Source organism: Canis aureus, chromosome 1 (assembly GCF_053574225.1).
Source record: "Canis aureus isolate CA01 chromosome 1, VMU_Caureus_v.1.0, whole genome shotgun sequence".
Taxonomy (NCBI): domain Eukaryota; kingdom Metazoa; phylum Chordata; class Mammalia; order Carnivora; family Canidae; genus Canis; species Canis aureus.
In genome coordinates, this window is record NC_135611.1 from 93,237,745 (window position 1) to 93,261,149 (window position 23,405).

General features: G+C 40.9%; 1 protein-coding gene across 41 annotated transcripts in view; it reads right to left on the reverse strand.

The window, feature by feature from the left end:
* Positions 1-23,405, reverse strand: part of GLIS3 (GLIS family zinc finger 3) — a 548,443-nt gene that overhangs the window by 278,197 nt on the left and 246,841 nt on the right. For 40 of the 41 annotated variants that reach the window (XR_013385993.1, XR_013386010.1, XR_013386000.1 and 37 more), the window contains one exon: positions 15,353-16,475. Coding sequence is in view for 37 of the 41 variants with exons in the window: in XM_077908856.1 (XP_077764982.1) it covers positions 15,353-16,475 (1,123 nt within the window). In the remaining 4 variants the exon portion in view is untranslated. Of the gene's footprint in view, positions 1-10,688; positions 14,001-15,352; positions 16,476-23,405 lie in introns of those variants that run through there. The other variant, XM_077909032.1, reaches the window with a different exon arrangement.

The following is a 23,405-nucleotide window of genomic DNA, read 5'->3' on the forward strand; positions in this document are numbered from 1 at the left end:
GACAATTTTGCCCTCCCAGGCGATACAGAGCAAATGCCTGGAGACATTTTTTGTCACCATTAGGAGTGGAGGGGGTGCTACTGGCATCTAGTGGGTAGAGGCCAGGTATGCAGCTAAACATCTTGCAATGCCCAAGACAGCCCCTCAACCCTGAAGGATTACCTGTACCCGAATGACAATAGTGTGAGGTTGTGAAGCTCTGCCCTAACTAGTAGGACAGTACACCTCCCTGCTAGAGGATGTAAGATAGCCCCTCTAACAGATATAAACTCCATAAAATACAGACTTAAGTATTAAAGCACTGAACATGCTTTCTTTCATAGTCACTGGATGGAAACACACACATACACACACAGCTTTTAGGCACTGTTAACAAGCTCCATTTGCTCTTTGCAGTTACCCTCAATAGCTTTGCATAGAAAGAAAAAACAAAGGAAATGAGTAAGTTCCAGAAACATGGAGGGGAGATGGGAGGTAACAAGAGAACAAATTAAATGTAAAGAGAATAAAAAGGTCCTATCCCTTCTCTGGATGTAGACGTGACATAACACTTCAGTAAAACAAAAGAGGCATCCCACTGGAGCCAGTGAAGTTTTATTGCCATCGACATGAACGTCATAAAATTTTCCAAAACCTAAAATGTAAGGTTTTGTTCCCCAGCTATCATAATTCACAGTAAATAAGCCCAACACATGGTACACAAAAGGTATTTCATTAGGCTGCGTCTATAATAAGAAGAAATATAAATGTGTGATCTTAAAATTGAAATTATTTTCAGACTCACTGGGCTTCAACAGTCGAGAACACAGTCCCTGAGCCTTTCACACAACTTACACATTTAGGGTGTGAGCTTGAGAACCCTGAGAGCCTTCAGCCAGTAGTGATTTCATACTCCTCCTTATCGACACAGAGACATTCATAAAGCAGGCTCTCGAAGTAGAAGTGAGCCAAGCAACTGAGGAGATGCATCCCAGAGCACGAGATACCACCAGAATCACTGAGAAATTAATTTATTAAAAGATAGAACCTTGGGTTCTCACTCAACACACACTGATCAAGAGTCATTCAGACTGCTCCTGGACTCCTTGTCACCTCAATGTCACCCCAGCGGCAGAACTGACTTAATACCATATCTCAGAGTGTCTGAGTTCTATATGAACTAAAATATACATATCCTGTCACAAACATCCCCTTGATTCAAAAGGATAAAACCATGATGGCAGAAGCCTACTTACTGTTGGGAATGTAACCTTGTTTCCCATCTGCCTGTCTTCTGGTCTGGAGGCATGGATGCAGGTGTGCCAATGGCAGGCCCTCTTGAAACAAACACTTCAACCCTGTCTTTTTCTCTTCAGTGGCCCCTCAAAATTCTTATAGGTACATGGGAGGCAGTCAGGGCAACATAACAAAGCAGGGTAATAGAGCTACAAGGTATTTGGTAGAGAAGAGTTCACCTTCCCTTTTATCCACCCCTCATGGAACCCAGAAATACAAACAGCAATTTTTTTCATGACTCTACTTCTCATATCACTTTAAATCTGGTCAGCCTATCTCATAACGTAAATGCTACTGGTACACAGGTGGCTCCAAAATTGTACCCGTCTCTCATCTCCATACTCTCCATTTGGGACTCATTACAGGTCTCTTAAAATTAACAACTCTGAAACCAAACTCTCTGCTTCCTCCCCAGACCTCCCCAACTCACCTCAAACCCCATTAAAGGAAATTCACATCCTTCTAGATATGCCAGCCAAACCGTGGGGTCACCTCTCACCCTTCTGTCTCCCCCACTCCATTTCCAATCTATTGGGAAATCCTGTCAGGTCCAGCTGTTTTTAGATAGCCAGAATGCCAATCTCCACCACTGGACATAAGCAGGAAGACCAGAGAGAGGGCTACTACAGTGACCCTACTCACGCAAGTCTGGTCCCTCTGCTTCTAGTTCTCATTCCACTTCACATGCTCCCCACACAGCACCCAACAACTATATTAAAACATAAATCAGATTGTGTCCCTCTTCTACTCAAAACCATCCTCTCATCAACCTTACAAGACCCTAACAATTCAGTCCCCATTTTTTTCCCTTACCTCCTGTCTCCAACTTGTTACCTCCACTCCAGTTACCCTGGACTCCTTGATGTTTCTAGAATGTGTCAGGCTAACATTTCTGCCTCGGGACCTTTGTACTTGCTGTTCTCTCTGCCTGAAATCTTCTCCCCCCCAGATACCCGTATTACTTACTATCTCCCCCTCTAGAGTATAAGCCCCAAGAGGATGGGGAGTGTCCCCAGGGCCTATACAAGTGACTGGCATGAAACAGTTGCTCATAGGTAGTTGAATGACTGAAAGAAAGTCATCAGAGACCTTTCTTTCTGTTTGATACCTGAAGATCACTTTTAGAGACTGCACAGAATATGCACATAGAAGCAGATGAATGACCCTGCATTAAAATGTAAATATAAACTAAATACTTAAATACTTAAAGATCTTTAAGTGAAACAATTATAAAAACATTATTTTTTCCACATGAACATAATTTTCCTTTATTTATCCAATGTCATAGAATTTATATAATACCTACCTGAGTAAAAAATAAGGGGCAAAACAAAATCAGGTGTTTTAGAGATGGTCAGTGTAAGGTTTTTTAGAAATGCATAAACTCCATATTTAAAGAATTTTCTACTGCCCCCCCCCCCCCATCGCAGACACCTTCAATTAAGCCTGTTCTAATCTTGGCTAAGTGAGAATCCAACTTCAAAATTTCATTCCCAGGCACAGCTGTTTGACAAGTGCAGCAGGAACCTGTCAAGACAATTGGCAGCATCCTTCCTGCAGAACACAATGGCCTTTTTTTTTTTTTTTTTTTTTTTTGTCATCCCCTAATACTTGCTGATGGTAATTAGCAAGCCAATCTTTGGAGGAAAAGCGCAATCAGGCAACTAAAAATGCCTTTTATGAAACTCCTCCCTGAAAATAAATCACTGACACTGCAAATGGTCAATATGGACTCTTAATTTTAAACTAAATGCCCATTGATTTACTAAGATCTATCTTCCTGACCCTGTGGTCTAGTGAAATTCATTTTTTCCTGAAATTCTGAGTTCAAGAAAAGCGACAGTGACACAGCTGTTGATTTTGATTTACTACCTCAATAGAGTAAGCAATTAGAGTGATTTCTCCGTGATTCTCTCAGATTATACAGCCTCCTCCCAGACTGGTGCCATCATAAAGGCGCCATTCCCTGGACATGGTATTAACACCAGGGTTACAATTGAAAGCTAGCCTTGCTGGAGCCCACGGTGGAGTGGCTCAAGCTGACCCAGACAGCACAAGCTGCCAGAATCTTCAAGAATGGTGGCTAAACGTGCAGGGATGGTGGACAACTAGAGATCATGACAAAAAAAACTCCATCCTCACCCCAAGAACCTGAATACTCCCCAGCTAAGTCTGTGATGCAGTTTGGGGCTTTCAGAGAAAACCAGTGCCCATCTCCCGGTCACAGCTTTGTAACAACTCGTATCCCAGCACACCTCCCACCAGCACCTTCAACAAGTTTCGACAAGTGCTGCTCAATCACTTGAGATGTGCCAAAAGGTCAGGGCCCTGAAACTTGGCCAGCCTGATTATCTAAAGCCACTGGAAAGCACTCCATGTGTTTCAGAGAACAGGTAGACTTTCCACTACACAAAAGCAGCTTTGTTTCTGTGTAGGGGACGGCTCCTAATTAGAATCAATGATTTTTTTTTTTTTATTGTCGCTCCTGATAAGCTTGTTTGCCTAGCTTAATTTTCCTAAAACACTTGAAACGTTTCTAGGAAGGGTGAAGGTCGGCAGAACCCTGAGACAGGCCTTGAACCTGGGCTGTGGTATTGCATGATGTTTACAATTGGTCATCCTTGGGGGTAATTCTGCAAGCTTAAACACACCAAAGGATGTATTATAAAGAGCCAGGCAATTTCATTTTGTTTGAATATATTTATGGAAATGGCCCAAAAGTATCCAGAGAGGCACATTGTCATTTTTTCCTTGAGTGGGTGCCAGTTCATGACCAAAAGCAAGCATTCAGAGAATAAAAGAGCATTTATGACCACACTGTGTGTATCAAATAAGCTGCTTTATGAACAGATGGGGAATATTGTGTTTCAGGGTCTTAGTAAAATAGCCCTTCACACCAAATTTCTGTTCACAATGGTGGATCGCTTGGTGATTCATTTATGACCTTGCCCTTGATAATGAGCAGATCCCCCTCAAGGGTGAGTGCCTGTGGGACATGAAGACATCACACATCCTCATGACTTAGGAAGATGATGAGCAGTAGGGAATTATGCACCAAAAACATATAATTTGGCCAAGGTGGAAAAAACTGAGTAATTCACTCGAGATAACAAGAGTTTTCCCAGCAGTGGTGACTGTATGGTGATGGAATCCTTGGAGAGTAAATAAAAAAATGGTTGGGCTGAGAAAGATTTACTAAGTTGAAAAGCAAATTACAGGAGCCAGCGCTGATAAGAAAGAAATGGTCTTTAACAAAACCACTTTGATGACACAAGGTTGCCAACTCATGGAAAGCTCAAAGATCAGAACTGAAATACATCTTCTTTTCAAGGGGATATGGAGAGCTAAGATAAGTCAGGGGTGAGCAGGAGGGGCAATTCTGGTCCCCTGTAGCAGATGCATAATACGTGTTCAATTTCTTCTTACGCCACATAGAAAGACCACACTTCCCAGCCTCCCTTGCATTTAGCTGTGGTCATGTGACTGAGTTCCGGCCAACAGGATGCAGGCAAAAGTTAAATGTGTCACTCTCAGACCCAGGCTTCTAAAACTTTCTGCACAATCCTCAACATCCTGTCTCTCACCCTGGACTCAGACTGCAGAGCCATTAGATTGAAGGATCCTGAGTTGCTGTATGATCACAAGCTGTATTAGAACATAAGTAAGAAAGAAACCTTTATGATACCAAGCCACTGAGATCTGAGACTGTTACAGAAGTTAGGTTATCTTAATATATTATAATCACGCTTCCTTGTTAGCATTTGCCTTTTCAAATGTCATGCTATTGCCTAAGAGCTATCTCTCATCTCATTCCCAAGCAGAATGATTTCAGAGCCCTAAAAGATTAATGAAAAAAATTAATTTGTTTTCAGATCAGAGGAACACAGATTATCCATGGCACCAAAAATGGTTGACACCATTTTCTGAGATGTTAGAGAAAACAAACACCCTTCTGTTTCCTATAAGTTAACTCAAAAAATATTTCATTTATTCTTAGCTTTTTATTATGGGAAATTTTAAATCATCATATAAGTAGTAACAGCAGAACAATGAACCTCCATGTATCCATCACCTAACTCCAAGTATACGGACATAGATATATCCAAACACACACACACACACATGCACACACACACACACACACACAGATAATAGATAAGTATGTAGGTATACCTATTTGAAGTCTACTATCTGTTCACCTAATCATTGAGCTCAGGGCTGTAGGCAGGCCTCAAAGGGGAATCATGTTTTCTGAGTTTGTAGTAGAAGGAACAGATCATGAAACTCAAACTCCATAAATCACATTGCTCTGAGGCTACAGCATGGATCAAAGTAATCTAGTAGCTTGGAGTTGGTAACATAGTTATCTATCGTCTCTTCCCTCTCCCATTTCCCTGACTGAGCTTTCCTTTAAGGGAATGGTTTACTGCTTCCTTCCTAGTAAAAATCTAGCTACCCCTGGGATGGCCAGCTCACTGAGTCTTTTCTTAGGCATTCACCATTTATACATATGAATTTTATTTTTGCTGAAGTTCTTTCCCCAAAGCAAGACTTGAAAAGGTGGAGAGAAAAATAAGCAGAAAAGCGAGGGGCATTGAGGCAATGTGGAAATTCTGAGGGAAGAAGAGAAAACAGTAGAGTCACCACAAATTCAATGGAGGACAAATTTCCTTCCAAGTTTGTTTCAAGTAGGAATCCCCATTTTTCCTTCATTAAAACTGGTCTCCCATCCCCAAGTCCATTCTCTTGGTTAACAAAGCACCATTTGATCTTTTCACTCTAGAAACTATGACTGAGAACAGGAGAAAGGAAGAAGACACAAGAAAGAATTTAGAAGTAGCTGCATTTCGCATCAGAGGATGGGGATGCCCCAACTTAAAAATTAAAGTGCTTCCAAATAAACATTCTAAAACATAGAAAAGAAATTATTCTGGAGAGAGAAGCCTGAGACACTGCCTCATAAGTTTTGAGAGCAAGACCAATTAGATGTCCCATCTTGAACCCTCCAGGCACCTGACTCCACTGTGCTATCTGGTCACACAAGCAAATGGCCCAACCTTGGGAGGCTCAGTCCCCAGGTGAGGTGAGTGCTACTAGAGCAGGAAGCTCAAGTAACAAAAGATGAGCCTCTCTTTCCACTGCCTTCCCCACTCAAGAGAGGCCTGCAGCCCTACAGTGTTCCAGCCACCACCACTGAGAATGGACGCCATTTTGATGACAACTGATTTAATTTGTACTCCTCTGACCATCTCAAACTTCTGTTCTGCATTAACTCAGTCTGAGCAGAATACAATTCCAAAGTCAATCTTAGCAGTGAGGGGAATGTCTTGAAAGGGCTGACAGGCTCAGCATAATGAATACTCGTCCAGAGCTCTGTTTAACAGCACTCTACTCTCTTTGCAGATTATAGAAAGGAAATATTTAATTAATGGAAGGCTACTCACACTCAGGATAATGTATGCAGCCTCTGTCCACATCTTAATCATTCTACACAAATGATCAAATAGTATTGGTCTCTAGTCTCTTGCAGATTGAGAATTTTCTTTAAAGTTCACCACAGAAAATGCTTTCATGCTTGTCTCCACTTACAACATGTTTTCCTGGCTGATCACTTGGCCTGAGAAAACTTTGTGTTTCATGTGGTAGCGGCCAAGAGATACATTCTGATGAAGTATTAAACTATAAACTTGAAGAGACAATGAGATGGTTTGGGGGAAGGCATAGTTTCATTTCACAAGCACGAAAGCATAGTACTTGCTCCCTCAGTGACGCTGCCTCCTAAAATTCTGTTTTTATATTAACTGGACTTGTACTTGTATTAGCTAAGTGTGTGATCCTTTCTAAGTTTCAAAAACATCATCCCTATTTGACAGTAAAGATCCTTTGTTATCCGCCCAAAGTAGATTTCCAGTCTCCCTTGCCTCTCCTACTAACTAGTGTTAGACCAACAAATTACTTGGGAATTATTTCTTTCCTTGGGCTCTTCCACACAACTGTGTCAGCACACATTGTGGTCCTCCATTTGAATGGCCTTCTTCCTTTACTCTGCAAGAATTGCTGTCTTCTTTCAAGATGCAGTCACCTCCTACAAGAAGCCTGCCTAGACTCTACACATAGTTGGAAGCTTCTTCCCTTGTTTTCACATGAAAATAATCTGCAGAGATTTCTTTTGAAGCCCTTGTTTCACGATTGTGTAAATAACTATTTACACATCACCTCTAGAAGACTGTAAGGTCCTCAAGGAAATGTCTCATTTATTTCCTTAATCCTCAGCTTCCAGGACATGGCATGGCACATGGCTTGTACTAAGTGACCAAATAAATGAATGAACATGCATTCATTGATTGGACACATCAGTGCATACACTATTTGGGGAAGACAAACTATATATCTTGGTCTTCCCATGAGCAGCCTGGTAAACACTGATCTTCCAGCAACACAGGACCCCTTTCAAAAGTCTCAAAAGTGTACCTATTTAAATAATAAATTAATTATACCATCACTCCAAGTTTGGAGCATGGTATAATGACTCACACACATTGCCTTTGCCTGCCCAGAGCCAGGTCATCTATTTCTCAAAAATGTTGCCAATTAACTGGGTTTTTTTTAATTCTTCAAAATTCTTCCTCAAAAGGATTAGTCATTCTCCCTATTCAAGTCCAGTATCTCTGGCCCAAGAAAATAAAATGAAACACTGTGCTGTAAAGTAAGAACACACAGGTCTCATTCCGTTTTCTCACCAAATTTCTATCCACACCACCCTCCTATATGAGTGATGACACCTATTAAACCAACCGATGTCCCTGCTGGATGAGGCTGCCCATCATCTGAGCAGATGGGAAACCCAGCTACCCACCCAGGTCCTTTACTTGCCAGCCACACATCCGCTGCCTAAGGTTGTAACATTCATTGTCTTATTGATTGTCTAGAAGCCTCGACTCGGTAATTGGAGCAAAAACTAATAAATCTGCACAGAAAGAAAAATAAACATCTCTTTTCCACATCATTCTACCCAGAACTTGAGGAAAACACTTCTGAAAGATCAAAGAGAATCAGACTACCTCTTTTTTTGGAAAAATAAATGTGTTTGGTTTTTCACTCCACATACTCAGATTCTGGATGTCAACACAACCAAAGGTAATCAAGAAATATTCCAAAGGTCACAAAAGACGTTTCTAATAAATTGCCAAACTAGTTCTATCCTGGTGCGGTCTGAATAAAAGAAGAAAAACACACCTTAAAATCTGTATGTGAGCAAACCTCAAAAGGTTTGAAACAAATTCCCCTTATCAGATCATTCATACAGAGATTTACATGATTCTTCCTAATTTTAAAAACTTATTTAAGAGCATGAAATTAGAGAAAGACCACAAAACAAATATGAACTAAAAGGAACATTAACCATCATGTAGTTAATGAATGAGGATAAAGCCTCCAAATACTTAACCTCTTAGGATTCCTCTCATTATCCATTGCTTTTCATTAATCCTAGAATCGCAGGGCAAAGAAACAGAAACCACGATTTGCTTTGAAACGTTTCCCCAAATCTGCTACAAATTTATTTTCAGGACAAAGTTCGCAAAAGGCCAGCTCTCCAGGTAAAATGGATTAAATGCCTTCGAAAGGGAAGTAAAATTAAACCACTACCAAATGGAAGGCTTCTAAACTGTGTTTTGGGATGTGAAATTTGATTTGACAGACGCCTTATTGGCTGTGGTCGATGCCCCATCTGATAGAATTTCTGCAGTTTTGCATTTACCTATACTAAGAGGTTTATAATTTATGGTGACATATATATGTCTACAGTATGTTGAACATGTATATACACAGATAAATATGCCAGTATCTCTTTCTTACGTAAAATCATGGGGAAAAAAATCTTGCGATTTTTTTTTAAATCATTGAGCTTGCATTAACTATTTGACAGACTGATGCCTCATGGGATTGGACTTGGAAGCTACACTCTCTCTGATCTTTACCAGATGTTTCACTGGTGGTGTTTCAGCCTCAAGAGACAAAGAGGATATTAATGTTAATTTTATTTATTTAATCACATCAGGCAGATATGATAAAAGGGAAAATTCAATATTTTGGTAATTTACCAACTCTTCAGAAATATCCCTGGTAGCAAAAAAATGTTTTGAAGATCATTTTATATTAAAAGCAGAAAGGCTGCATTGTATTCGAAAGACAGAACACTCTACATTACCTTTAAAAATGGGAACAATGTGACAGATTTGTCAGTTCCACTTTTAACTCGGGGAGACAAGGATGTGGCAATGACATATATTGCTCAGCACAGCCTCATCCCAACCTTTAACTGACAATTAATAGATTGTAAAGAAAGAGTACTCAGAATATGAAATGGACACTCAATTGAAAGCCTCTGCCACTACCAGAGTCACTCTATTTAATCTTCTTATTTCTTGTCTCTGAATTTTATTCCAAGGGAACACGAAATTACCCTAATCATTGTCAGGACATTGGAGATAATGAAGATGTACTCACTACAAAACACTGCCTCCCCACACCTTAACTGAAATGACAGAGTAGCCTTTCACTTACTTAGAGTTCAATGTCAGAACATGGAAGCCTTTAGAGCGCTGGTTCTCACCCCTAGCTTCACATTAGAATTGCCCAAGAAGCTGCACCCCAGACCATTTACATCACAGACTCAGGGTGGGACTCACATATGGGTCCTTTATAAAGCTTTTCAGGCAATTCCAAGGTCAGCCAAGGTTGAGAACCACTGCCTTGCAGGTGCTAAGTAAGGAACATCCAAACAACTTACTAGTCAAAGAAAAATCACTTAATTTCTCTAGGCTTTGTTTTCTCTCTCTCTCTTGCTCTCTCTCTTTCTCTTTCTCACATACACACACACACACACACACACACACACACACACAAAGACGATTTGTATGAGAGGGAAGTGGAGTGTTATACTCATTGATTTTCTTTTTTTATTTTAGGTAAGAATCTATACTTACAGTTATAAAATATTTCAAAGAGGCAGCACAGCACAGAAAATATTTTAAGATATCTGTGACACCTCTATTACTACCACCAAGATGAAAATAAATTAATATTTTGCCACATTGGTTTCAGTTTTCTCACTCTTGGAAAAAAGGTAAGGCAAAATACCCATTGCATTTCTTTCCTCTCTAGAAGTATCCACTATTCAAAGATTATTGATTATCATGCCCACAGGAGTTTACTGTTTAACCAAGTAATTATGTATCTGTAACAACTATATAATCCTGCTTAGTGTGTGTCTGTGTCTAGATGTATATAAATTGTATTACACTGTGTGTATATATATCCTTTTTTACATTTAATTTTTTCATTCAAGACTGTTTTTTGAGATGCAGCCACATTGGTATCTATTTATCCATCTATAAATATATTTATACCTAGTCATTAATTTTAAACTCCATTATTTCATTAAAAATAAACCAAAGTTTACAGATTTAGCTCATCTGTGGAAAGTTAGATTATTTATTTATTTTTTTTTTTGGAAAAAGAGGTACAATAAACATTTTTTTGCAGTGACCCTGTTACTATATACAAGAGTTTCCTTAGCGTAGACAAAGAGACATGGTTTTGTTGGATATGCTCATTTTCGTCTTTATTAGATATTCCCAAATTTTTTTCCAAAGTGGTTATACCAATTTACTCTCAACAGCAATGTTAAACCATTCCTCATTCTCTATATCCTCACCAATCCTTGACATTATGAGAATTTATTAATTGTAGCCAATTTGAAGGTTGTGAAGTGGTAACTAATAGTTACACTTAGATAATATTTTCCTAAAGTCTTTTCTGGTCATATAATTGCGGTCACCACATCAATGCCAAGTCTTATCAAAATAATAAAATAAAGGTTGTGACTTAAAAAACTCCTTCCATAGTTTACAATGAATTTACTTTTCCTCAAGAAATGTCTTACATGGCTAATGCTGGCCCATGAACCCATAAATCAGGCCATAAAAGAGGAATGGGGACATGGCCCCAGCTCTGTATTTATTTTCTTGTATTCCATAATCCAATGTTACTTAAAAAGCAAACTGCCCAATCTTCTAGCCAAAGCAAATACTCTGGATTTTGCCAGGCAAAATGCCTGTGGAGAAATGAGTCAATTCATACAAAATTCAAAGCTGTCTTTGGTCAGTGACATTTTCGTGAAAATCTGTGGGTGGGTAAAAGTCTTGCAAAATTCCTTTTTGCTATTGGATAAAATTCATCCAGGAAAAATAAGCAAAATTTAAGTGGCGACCCACATTCCCCCTAATCCCCTTATTAACACTCCCTAACCTCCCTACACAACTGCTTTCTATTGTGCACGGAGGCGAGCCATCCATGTTTCTGATGCTGGCAACAAAACCCCTCTCCCTCTGCTCACTCTGCTCCCATCAGATAGGCTTTCTCATGAGAAGTACTGGCAGACACAGTGTGCTTGATCTCATTCAGAACACACCTTCCTGGGAATGCTACCCGGGTGTTACACACTCTTCAATTTAATGGCAAAAAAGACCTACGGTAAAAACATTCTCAGTGTGCGCTCTATTGGAACCATCACTATGGACACTGTTAGGGATGGCTAGTGCATATCAATAATTTGGGATTATACTTTATGCTGTCCTTTTAGCATCGTGAAACAGGGGTTTGAGAAAGAAACAAAATCCGAGGCTCCGTGATTTGTTCTTACTTGAGTATTTGAACTCTTTTAATCTCAGAAAAACATATAATAGAATTCAGCCATGGTTATGCCTAGGAATGCTCAAAAGTTCTGGTTAATTCTGAGAGTCGTCACTTTTGGGGTTGATCTAAGCTCAGGAAGGTCTAAATAGAATGATTCGGCATCTAGAAATTGCTCTAGTTAGTAGACAGCAGTGAGTGGACGTGGGCATTTTTAATATTATATATATATATCTCCCAGTTTCTGATTAACTGAGGTCTGTCTGTCTGCCTGCTGAGGCCTTTACTTCTCAAGGCCCTTGCCCCTGGCTGGGAATATCTCTGTCAGCGGGGCCAGGCCTGGAAAGAGCAGCTGGTTTGGCTCTCCACAGAATAAGAATGAGATGTACAGAAGGGTGGAGTTGTTTGGGTGGAAAAGAGAAAAGAAACCATTCTCTTCTTCCAGTAAGTTAACCAAATAATAAATTAGCAATCCTCCCCCAGTTCTGACACCTAAAATCCTGAGTGATCCGAATCCCAGCATCCTGGGTGAGGCTGAGAAGTTATAGGCACAGATTCTGAAGATGTGCTCTCCTGGCATGAGATGGCATATGGCGTCGGGGAGGATGGCAGTGCTAGTCTTTTACTGTAAGCAGGCTGTCACTGAGCAGTCCTTTCACATACTTCTTCCACCATAGCTTCCAGAAGCACACTGTGCTGCCTATAGTCATGGTCACCAAACACAAGTGGGTCATTGCATCTTTCTTGGATCAATAAGCTAAGTGAGTGAAAATTGTGGCTAATTCTAACAACGGTTCACAAAAAATTAATAGCAGTGAAACATACATAAAACAAAAGTGGACTGGGTCCTGTAATTTAAGCTGCCCTAAGCCTTTGCAGCATGTGACACAGCCACAAAAACCCAAAGATCACTTCATGTCTCCAAAAGATGAATGTGGTCATTTTACTTGGCAACAAGATTGAGCTTTGAATCAACTACCATCAGATTTCAAAACGGCGGGAAATGAAATATTTCAGTTTTAACAATTCTTTGTGTCTAGATTCCAAAAGTGTCAAGATTGGTTTTGCAAAAGGCAGAAAATGCGTCTTTTCAGATGTGCATCCACGTCAAGTATAATGTCTTCTCTTCGTAGACTAAAACTTGAGAGGACTACTAAGCTTTCACAGCAAAATTATGTGCTACCACTTAGCTATAATCCTACAAATCAAGCAGATGACATGCGGCAATGTAACAGTTTTAGAAGATATAACACTCCCACTATGTAGATTTCACATGAAAATGGGTATCTTCCTGCTAAAAACATACAGTCCCAAGACTAGAACTGCAGCATTAGTCAGCTCCTAAGAAACTCTGTTTCATATAAATACATTTGCACTACAACATGTGTCATTTAATGCTTTGTGGGTCTAGATCTGATATGATGTTACATCTAGCAATCTGAATTTTATAGGTTCCGTCCAAAAGTGGGAAGTAGGCAGACGAGAGAAGAGAAAAATCACCTCCCATACCCATCCTGAATAATACAATGAAAAGCCATGCAGAGGCCTGCAAATATTCACCTCTCAGCTTATTCTTTCACTGCAGTATTTCTATTTTTAATAGTCATCATGTACTTTAGCAAAAGTCAACTTTATAAAGTTATATGCCACCGAAAAGTCTGGGAACAGTGGGAAAATGGGGAAATCCTATTGCACAAAAATTAATTTTGCAATGCGAAAAATATGTTTTGGATAATTCAGGCCTTTATGTTTATTTCAGTAAAGCCAAATCCAGCAAACTATTTTCAGCCAGGATTAGTCAGAACTAAAAGGTTGGACTGTTTTCCTTCAGAGACTGAACGTGTTTCCTGCCTGTAATAGGCCGGTGTGTTCCAAACAGACTAAATGGAATTGCCTTCAATTGCTTGTCTCTTTCTGGCATTTTTAATGTAGAATCCTACTGACAGCGTAAGGTTTTGCCGCCTGAAATGTAATTATTCTCTTCAGTCATCTAATCTGGCATCCTCACAGTGTATCAGCTTCTGGTTTTCCTTAAGAAAAATCACAATGTTGGGGCATAAGGTAATGGCAAGAAATGCAATTTCGTTCCACCAGAAATTCTGAAAACTCTTTCAAAAATACCTATTGGATAGTAAAAAAGTGCTTCCAATACTTGCATTACAGCTATCAACCTGTTTGGTTTGCTTTTACATAAATCAGACAACTTGGCTAATCTATAATCAAACATAACATGGTCCAGATTCTTTATCATCAAGACATACTAGATAGAGTAAGAAGGGACTCTGGTCGGGGGACCACCATCTGAATAAGTCCCCTTTAAAAATGTTTTATATATTTCACACATCCCGTGAACTGTAGCATATTCAATATCCAGGGAGTACCTATAGTTCTCAGATTTTAACATTGAAAGAAATATTCCTGTCCATCTAAACTAATATAAAATACATGCACTTCTTCTTCCAAGAGTTAAGTGAGCTGTTGGAAATTGTGCAAAGCTGCCCTGTGATCCCAAGGGTGGTGTCCTGCTTGTAAACCCTGAGGGTTTCTTTTAGGTGTGAAATGATTGCAAAATCATTTAAGAGTCATATTATTCAAAAAGAGTAAATTTTGCCAAAAAACAGAGATAGTTCCAGAATCGATGTTGTGAAGAGGGGAGGCAGGGGAGAAAGAGACACCAGGCCCACTTCCTTCAATACCCAAGGCACCATCCCTTCTTGGTTCATTCTCCTTATACTTTTCCACAAAATTTTCTCTCTTAAAATTCAGTGAGAGCCTGTGAGATCCTGCTCCCGTGGTATCCCCTGGGTGTTTTTATGCCGGCTATAAATCATTAACTAGTCACACAACACTGGAGAGTGTGCGGTGTGCAGGCGTGTGGGTGTATGCAGCAACATTTTTACTAGCCAAGTTGCTAAGTGTGAGCTCCTTTCCAAATATCAGAACCACCCCTCCTCCAACCCCAATACTCGCCCAGTTATTGGAGGGAAGGAAAAAAATCACTGAATATTTGCTTTGGAGAAAAGCTAAAGCTTGCTGGTAGTGCAGCGAAGCGAGTATTCTTCTGCCCTGCACATTTCAGCAATTGAGTTGGTGCCTGGCAGGCATGTGCCAAGCTTCTGGACAGTGTGGCAGATGGACCTCCCCTGACATTATGGATCACATACGTTCGCAGAAGAGAATCTAGAAGTGGAGCGATACCCCAGCCACTAATAATTAAAGAAATTTTTCCTGTCCTCAGACTGAAGAGAAGTCACATTTCATGGATACCTAGACACCCATGTATCCGAATTCCTTAAAAGAAAATGTCCCCTGATTTGCGGCCAAGTTGGGAAAAGTCCATGCACCTACAACCAACTCCTGCGAACATGAGGAGGAGACTCACCGTGCACTTGTTGGGCTTCTCCCCAGAGTGGACCCTCATGTGGATCAGCAGTTTATATCGGGCGTTGAATGGCTTGTACCTTCGAGGACAGCCAGCCCAGAAGCAAGTGAAGTCTTCCCCTTTGCGCTGGTCTATGTGAACCTTCTCGATGTGCCGCACAAGTTCCTCCTGCTGGTCATACAGGGCACTGCAGTCTATCCAGCGACAGGAGTGTTTGCCCCCCACATCATCCATCTCCCCGTCCTCCTCCAGGGCAGCCTGGGGAAGGGCCAGCGGCTGGGCCCGGGGCACTAGCTCTTGGTGGTGTAGATGTGGGTGGGAGTGGTAGGGTGGCGGGGGGCCCTGTGGGGGCGGCGGCAGAGGAGGCAGTGGGGGCGGCGCAGGGGGCAGGTCCAGGGCTGTGCCCGGGAAATCATCCAGGCGCTCGGTCTTCAGCAGGCTGGCCGACTGGCCATCAGGGTTCGGCAGGCCATGTTGCACCACCATGTTGTTGACCAGACCTGGCTGGAGGGTCCCATGCTCCAGCTGCTGCATGCGCTCATACTCTAGCACACTGTCCTCTCCGTAGGCTGGGAGCGCCAGGCCACCGCCGGCCACCCGCAGGCCCTTCTGGCTGCTCGGCACTGAGCACGGCTGGGGAATGCAGCTTCCCCGCACCCCCAGGAAATGCCCATAGACCTCGGGCTGCGGGGACATGCTGGCCGGGGAAGCCCTCGACCCATTGATGTAGGCGACCAACGACGTGGGCGAGGTGCGGATGATGGTGTTGAAGTCTATCCCGATGCCATCGGACAGTGGGGACAAGGACAGCGCTCTCTTCTTGGAGCGGGCTGAGTGGGACCTGGCCGATGAGTGCCGGGGGCTAGGGTAAGGAGAGTGGCTATTTTCCATGCCAAAAAGGTAGGACGGCAACGAGTTAGAGACGCTATTGCTAGACACAGCTGTCCCAGGAGGAAGGCTAAGGAGGTCCCCTAGATCGATGCCGTTCTGGGAGCTGTGGCTGGAGGACAGCGACGGGAGAGCCCTGTAGCCATGAGACCACTCCTGTTTCACGCTCAAGGCTGACTGACTATCCGTCAGGCTCAAAGTTGTGGACGCCAAAGACTCACGAGAAATAAGGGACCTGGAACAGCAGCCAGAAGGGAAAAAAAGAAAAAAGACAAACATTTTAGCAGGATATGGATTGCTTAAGAGCTAAAAGAACATTGCATTGACAATCCCTTAAGTATTTCCCCTAATTACATTCTCGGCTAAACACACATTCTTTGGCTAAGATAAAACCCAAGGCTTTTAGTTCCAGGTAAATAACATTTTACCAAGAAGGACAATAGAGGCCAATGCTCACTGGAATAATAAAACAAAAGATCTATTGTTATAAATAATCTTAATACTATAATGATAATAAAGGGTCCTTGCTTTATTTTTAAATATCTTTTTTAATGTGGGAGGAAAGGGGAGGAATTAAAGACCGGGGAATAATTATTGATGCCTGTCATGGCAAACCAAATAAGCAAGCATTTAGTAAGCACTTGCTGTGTACAGTATACTACAAATATGCATCGCAGTGAATATAAGTCTAAACAGAGCCTCAGCCTTTGAGCAAAATTTATTAAGTAAAATATAAACTTATGCTTCATTTGAGAAAAAAGTAATAATAACTTCACAACTTCATTTCACTGATGATAAGGGATCCTAAAGATTTCTTTGATAGTAACTCAATCAGTACTTAGTCGCAACATCAAATCACCCCGGAAAATTAAAAAATATATACAAAACAGAGCTATGATAGAGAAGGGAATGACAGCCTGAAATCAAGTTGTATTTAGTATAATGCATTTGGGCCACACAGGGTTTAATGACACCTGCTAGATTGGGGTTTTCCATGAATTCCTCTACTGAATCAGAGCAGTTTGAGACCAAGAACAGATCTTTCCCTTTCAGGAGTTCACTTTAGCAGTGATTCATCTCTTTTTCATTCCCTTTACAAACCATGTCCCATGTGTCATAAGATTTACCTGCAAATCAAAATGGTTTGTAATGTATTCTGGCCACTTTAAAATTTATCTTGCTTTACTATGACATCATTGCCTTAAAAAAAATCATTGGAAGGAAAAGCCACATCCCTTGGATGTAAATTTGTCACAATGAAGCTAGCCATCACTCACTGTCTCTCCTGACTCAGACATGGTGTGTATCAGAAAAATCCAGTTTACTCTGATGCACCTTGCATTGGCTTTCTACAGAGATTTTTCTGACAAAAAAAATTAACCCAAAACAAAATATTAAACAGAATATCTATCTTCCCAGAATGAACCCATTTACTACTTCCAGCTGTTATACAGCAACCTGTTGCAAAGGAATTGAGGGGAAAAGAGAAGCATTCTCGTCCCATCTGTTCCTGTTTGTCCTTCTCACAAAATGGAAGCCAGGAACACTTTTTTCTACAAGTGAGCTATGGGCAAGAAAACATCTTGACTCTCAAAGGCACAGTATAAGGTGATAGATAACACCGTTATCGATGTGATGCTTCCACCGAGTGAAGTAATGTTTACCAATGACAAACACAGCAGGAATTTACGTCCCATTGCCCTTGACACAGATTTTTTTTTTTTGCCACCCCATTCTTATATTTGGGCTGAAGTCCTTTTGCAAGCCCCAAAGTGGTTTCTGAACCATCTGTTTTTAATTCCCCATGGACACTTTCAATTATTTTCTCAGCACACCCGCAGCATGCAGCCCTCCCTGCAGAGCTCAGCTGAAGGCTCCTGGTGATTGGATGTCAAAGGCCTTTTGGTCCCTTCCCCAGGGAGATCAGGAATTGCTTTCTGACCCAAGCCAAATCAGTAGTCGTGTCATATATGAGGCAAAGACAACTGACTTTGCTTTATACCCGGAGGTTGAAAAGGCTTAGCAAACATTCTCAAATGGTACACTGGCTTAGCCACTGTCACTGTCATACTGGAGCACTTCAGATTTTTAAGCGGTAAATATCAGGCAGAAGGTATTCTACCCACCTGCGTAGACTTTGCATATGAAATTATATTATTTAGTTTGAGGGTGGCCTCTAGTGCTACACGTTAATCTGTCTATTGTCAAGAGGTTTTCCTTTTTTCCTCAATTACACCTAACTATGGCTTGATTTAAATCTGACGGTAACCCCACACAGACATCCCTTAACTCCTTGAATGTCTGTTTTCTAAGATGGTTACCATACATTTTTCAGAAAGCAAATTCTATACTCTCTTCATGATGGCAATAATATGAACAGAGAACTTCCCCCTTCTATCTCAAACACCAAATACGAACAAAACTTCCAACAAATGAAAGTTTACCTAGCTGCCAATCCCCCTCATGTGCAATTCCCCAGATCTTTCCATCTTTCAAAGTTCTAATCCATGAAACTTCTCCCAAATACACCAGCTCTCAGTAGAGTCCTCTTTCCAAAGCAGGTGTAAACCGTCTGTACTGTGCCTTAAATGTTGCCCACTATTGGCATCTGTGGGTATAATGTTCCTCAATGAAATCCAAAGCCCTTCAACAGAAGGAATTGTTTTTATCTCTCTGGCACCCACCAGAGTATAAGATATATAAGTTTTCAAAAAACTGTTGATTAAGAAGGGGAATAATCAATACAATGATAAATAGCCATCACTTACAGCTTACAAAGCATTTTCCATGCACATCATCACATTTGATACAGCCTGTGAGATGAGTAAACCAGATTTTTAAAATAACCTCTATTTTACAGAAAATAAAAACTAAGGTTCTGTGAAGCCCTCCACTGACACCACACAAACAAACACTGGAAGTAGAAATGAAGCAGCCTTGGATAAGCAGTCACCTAGTGAGTCACACAGATCCTCTGTTGTTCTCCCCATACCATTCCCCAGATGTGGTCCATTATACTCTGCCTGATTCACAGACCTGGTGTAATAGGCTTGAAGTCACACAAGCTGTGGTTAGAACCCACATTTTCTGCGACAATCTGCTGAGTGACTGCGGAAAGTTCCCAAGGACTTTCTCCTACAGCCCCTGCTGCTGCACACACCAGGCCTCTGGGAAAGAGACAGACAAACAGCAGACATGACAACCTCCATTTCCCTGTGTTCATCTGCTCCCAAGGATGTTATTTCTAGTGACTGTTTAATTTGGAGTTATAGGAAAGGAAAGAGAAATAGCTCAAACAAAATACAACCAATAAAAACTCTGACACGATCAGTGAAACAGGTTAAGGTGGCTGGTGAGGCAGGAGCTCATTGACTGTCATGGTGCCATAAGGGGCATGATGACCAAGCAGAATTGCTTGGTTCAGTGCCAAGTTCAAAAGAAATACTAACTGACAGATCACATAGAATTCCTCAAACTGATCCTTAAGAGAATATATATTATCTATGTCACAGAAACGACTAGTCCTGGTCCATCTGTAAGGTCTTGTCTGTGTGCATGGGCAAATCCCCCAGAATTAGCACTGCATCTGAAGATAGTATGGCTTTGTAAAATATTAGAACTTACAGTGAGTCCAGAGTCTATTCTCAGCTCTCCTCTGAGCTTTGTGGACATACTCCAACCCAAAAGGAGACCCTAAGAAATTCCACCACCAGAAATCACCTCCATGAATGTCTGGTTTAGGAAAGAAAATGTAGTGTCTTTTGAGATCCAGAATGACATTATTAGTTTGATGGTTGCACTTTGTAATTGACAAGCTAAGTGACACTAGGCAAAGCATTTAGACTTTGTGTGTCTTGGGTCCATCATCTATACGACAGAGGTATTACCTGCAGATGGTTTATGAATATTCAATCATAAAATAGAATCATGGAAAGCTTAACATATATAAAACCCATGCAAGTAGTGTCCAATCCCTTCTGTTGCTGCATTGGTACATGAAGCCACTGTATGAGGTTATCATATCAGTACCTGTCATTTTAGGGTAAATATATACAATGACTTCTGTATTACACAGAGTTTTGGCAATGCCTAAGTTAAGAATGGCTTCTGGATCTCTAAGAAGGTAAGGTGTAGTTTGCATTTATCATTAAGTGGGGCTAGTCAGAAATGGTTCGGAAGTTAATAAAGGCAAACATGAAGCATTAGGGTACATTGTACATCACTGGATTAAACAGAATCCTATGAAGAAGCAGTGCTTTTTCCAAAATGAGCACTCCAGAAGACAAACAGTTAAAGGAAGTCAAAAGAAGAAATACATGGGCAGCCCCGGTGGCGCAGCAGTTTAGCGCTGCCTGCAGCCTGGGGTGTGATCCTGGAGACCCTGGATCAAGTCCCACATCAGGCTTCCTGCATGGGCCCTGCTTCTCCCTCTGCCTATGTCTCTGCCCCTCTCTCTCTCTCTCTCTCTCTCTGTGTGTGTGTGTGTCTCTATGAATAAATAAAATATTATCAATAATTAAGAAAATTCAAATTAAGATAAAATAACAATTTGTACATTAAACTGGCAAAAGGTATCAAAATAGTAATATCTGGAATTTAGTAGAAAAACAGGAACTGTCATACTACTGGTGAGTGTATCAATGGGTAGACCTTTGCTACAGTGCAATTTGCAAATACATAGCAAAAGCCTCAAAATTGCATATCTCCTTTAACTCAGCAAATTTTACTTCTAAGAATTTATTCTAATAACCAGATTTATTCTAATAACCAGACATATACAACAGAAGATTCACAGAATTGATCCAACAAAGCATTACTTATAATATTGAAACAAAGGGAACCAACTGAATGCCCAGTAACAGACTGATAAAAAATTATAGATTTTTTTTAATAAAATGGAATCTTGGGCAGAAAAAAGCCATTATATGATGCTGAATAAGATTTTTACTACAGAAGAAAGTGTTTCTATTAACTTAAAAAATGGTGATTATAACATTATGTAGGTAATTATAGATCAATGTGGTAGAAGGGAAAACCTGTGTTTATTTTGAATGTGTTTGCATCTAATGAGAAGGATATGTATCAGAATTGCTCTGGGTAGCCCCGGTGGCACAGTGGTTTAGCGCCACCTGCAACCCAGGGCGTGATCCTGGAGACCCGGGATCGAGTCCCACGTCAGGCTCTCTGCATGGAACCTGCTTCTCCCTCTGCCTGTGTCTCTGCCTCTCTCTCTCTCTCTCTCTCTCTCTCTCTCTCTGTCTCTATGAATACATAAATAAAATCTTTGAAAAAAAAAAAAGAATTGCTCCTATGGTTGCCTGCGGGTGGTAGGGTTCAGGATGACTATCATTCACTATTTTGTGCTTTTCCATACTTTCTACAATGAATAATAATTACATAAATAATCAAGAAAAAATAATAAATTTTACAGCTTTCTATACAACAGCCATCACTCCATGTGAAGAGTGCATACCCTCTCCTCACCACTTTCCCTAGCATATCTCCAATGGACAACACACAAAGTTGATTGTCTCTCCATCTCCTCTTTACCTTTAGACAGAAAAATGCCCTCAGGTTGAAATGTTGCCTCCTTTCCTTCCATTCGTCTGATGGAACACACAAATCAATTTGAGGATCACAAATAAATGCAACCTTCCCAGATCGTTGAAAGTAATTTCAATACTTCACCAAGCCACCCCACCTCCCAACTCCTGCTTCTTTGCTCATCCTGCCAAAGAATTATTTCCATCGAAAGACTCACAGAATACATTGTCAAAAACACATGTCAATGCATCTTTAAGATGCTGTCCTTTAAGGATATAAAATTATGCGAAGGAATCAAATATGCCAGAAAACACTGAGATAATGACCCTTCTCCAGCCGGCCCATGAAAGGGGCTGCATAAGGTACACGGCTGGAGCAGCCCGCACCCTGCCTCCCGTCACTTTCTCCATTAATTACAACTCTCTGCCTTCAAGGCATTGGCTGGACTTGCCACAGACAGGAAGCTGAAGGCTTCCCAATGACATCTACCCCCTGAGTACAGTTAATTTTACACGCAACACTCAGCAAGTCTGAGGAGTCCCTCAAGGCATAATCATCAATGGGAAATGACAGCAGCAGCTTCCCATCACAAAATTCTCAGGTGAAAAACAAGTTTCCATCTCACTAAAAAACTGGCATAAAAAAAAAGGACCCAGGAACTCTGATTTCTGAGTATCAAGTAGTGGCTAGGAGGACAGTGCAGAGATACAAGAGGGCAAAGGAGACACGAGCAAAAGGAGGGAGGATGGGAGAAGAAATGGGACCCCACACCTGTGAGACACCTCCACAGCTTCCATCCTCTGAGAAGAGGAAACAGAGGGCCAATTTCTTTGCGAAATCACAGCTACAGCAGAGCCAGAACTTAGAGGTAAAAACTCTGGGTTGTGCTTCTCCAAGAAGACTACTTACAGAAGATGAAATAATTCATTTCAAACATGGAAACAGACCTTACACATTGCATGGTATTTTGGTTTTGTGTCCTCTATAATATCAACCTTGAGAGATACAAAAATTTGCCTGAAAGGGTGATTTCCCCTTCCTATTCAATTCTCTCCCATATGGAATGATATACAGCATTTATTGGACCCATTTATTCCAGCACCTAATCAGACATTGAGTTGAAATGTTACATAATTTGTGCATGAAAGTTTGTCTTCCCAGACATATCATAAAATCTTGAAATTCATGGCCTCTCTCTTTACATTTTCTACCATCTCCCTAAACTTCAATTATTGTATTATGAAGACAGTAGTTACTTAACAAATATTCGAGTGGATGGGTGGATGGATGAATAGACAAACAGATGGGAAAGCATCCTGGGGTTACCACAATTGTATACACTGAAAACCGGGCAGGGAAGAGAGATGTATGTACAGGGCACATCTCAATTCTCTAGCCATGACAGGACCGCTTCACCAGGAACTGCCACATTTATACTCTGGGCTTTAGTCACTAAGGCCCCAAAGTCAAACTGGGCATTACTTACACTCACACGGTAAAACAGCAGGTATTAAACCATCTTCCCAATTAAGATATTATGACACATGGTTTTTATACACATTCCCCTACAAAGCTCAATTTGATAGAGTTGCTTGACTGAGTGTGTGTATGTGTGTGTGTT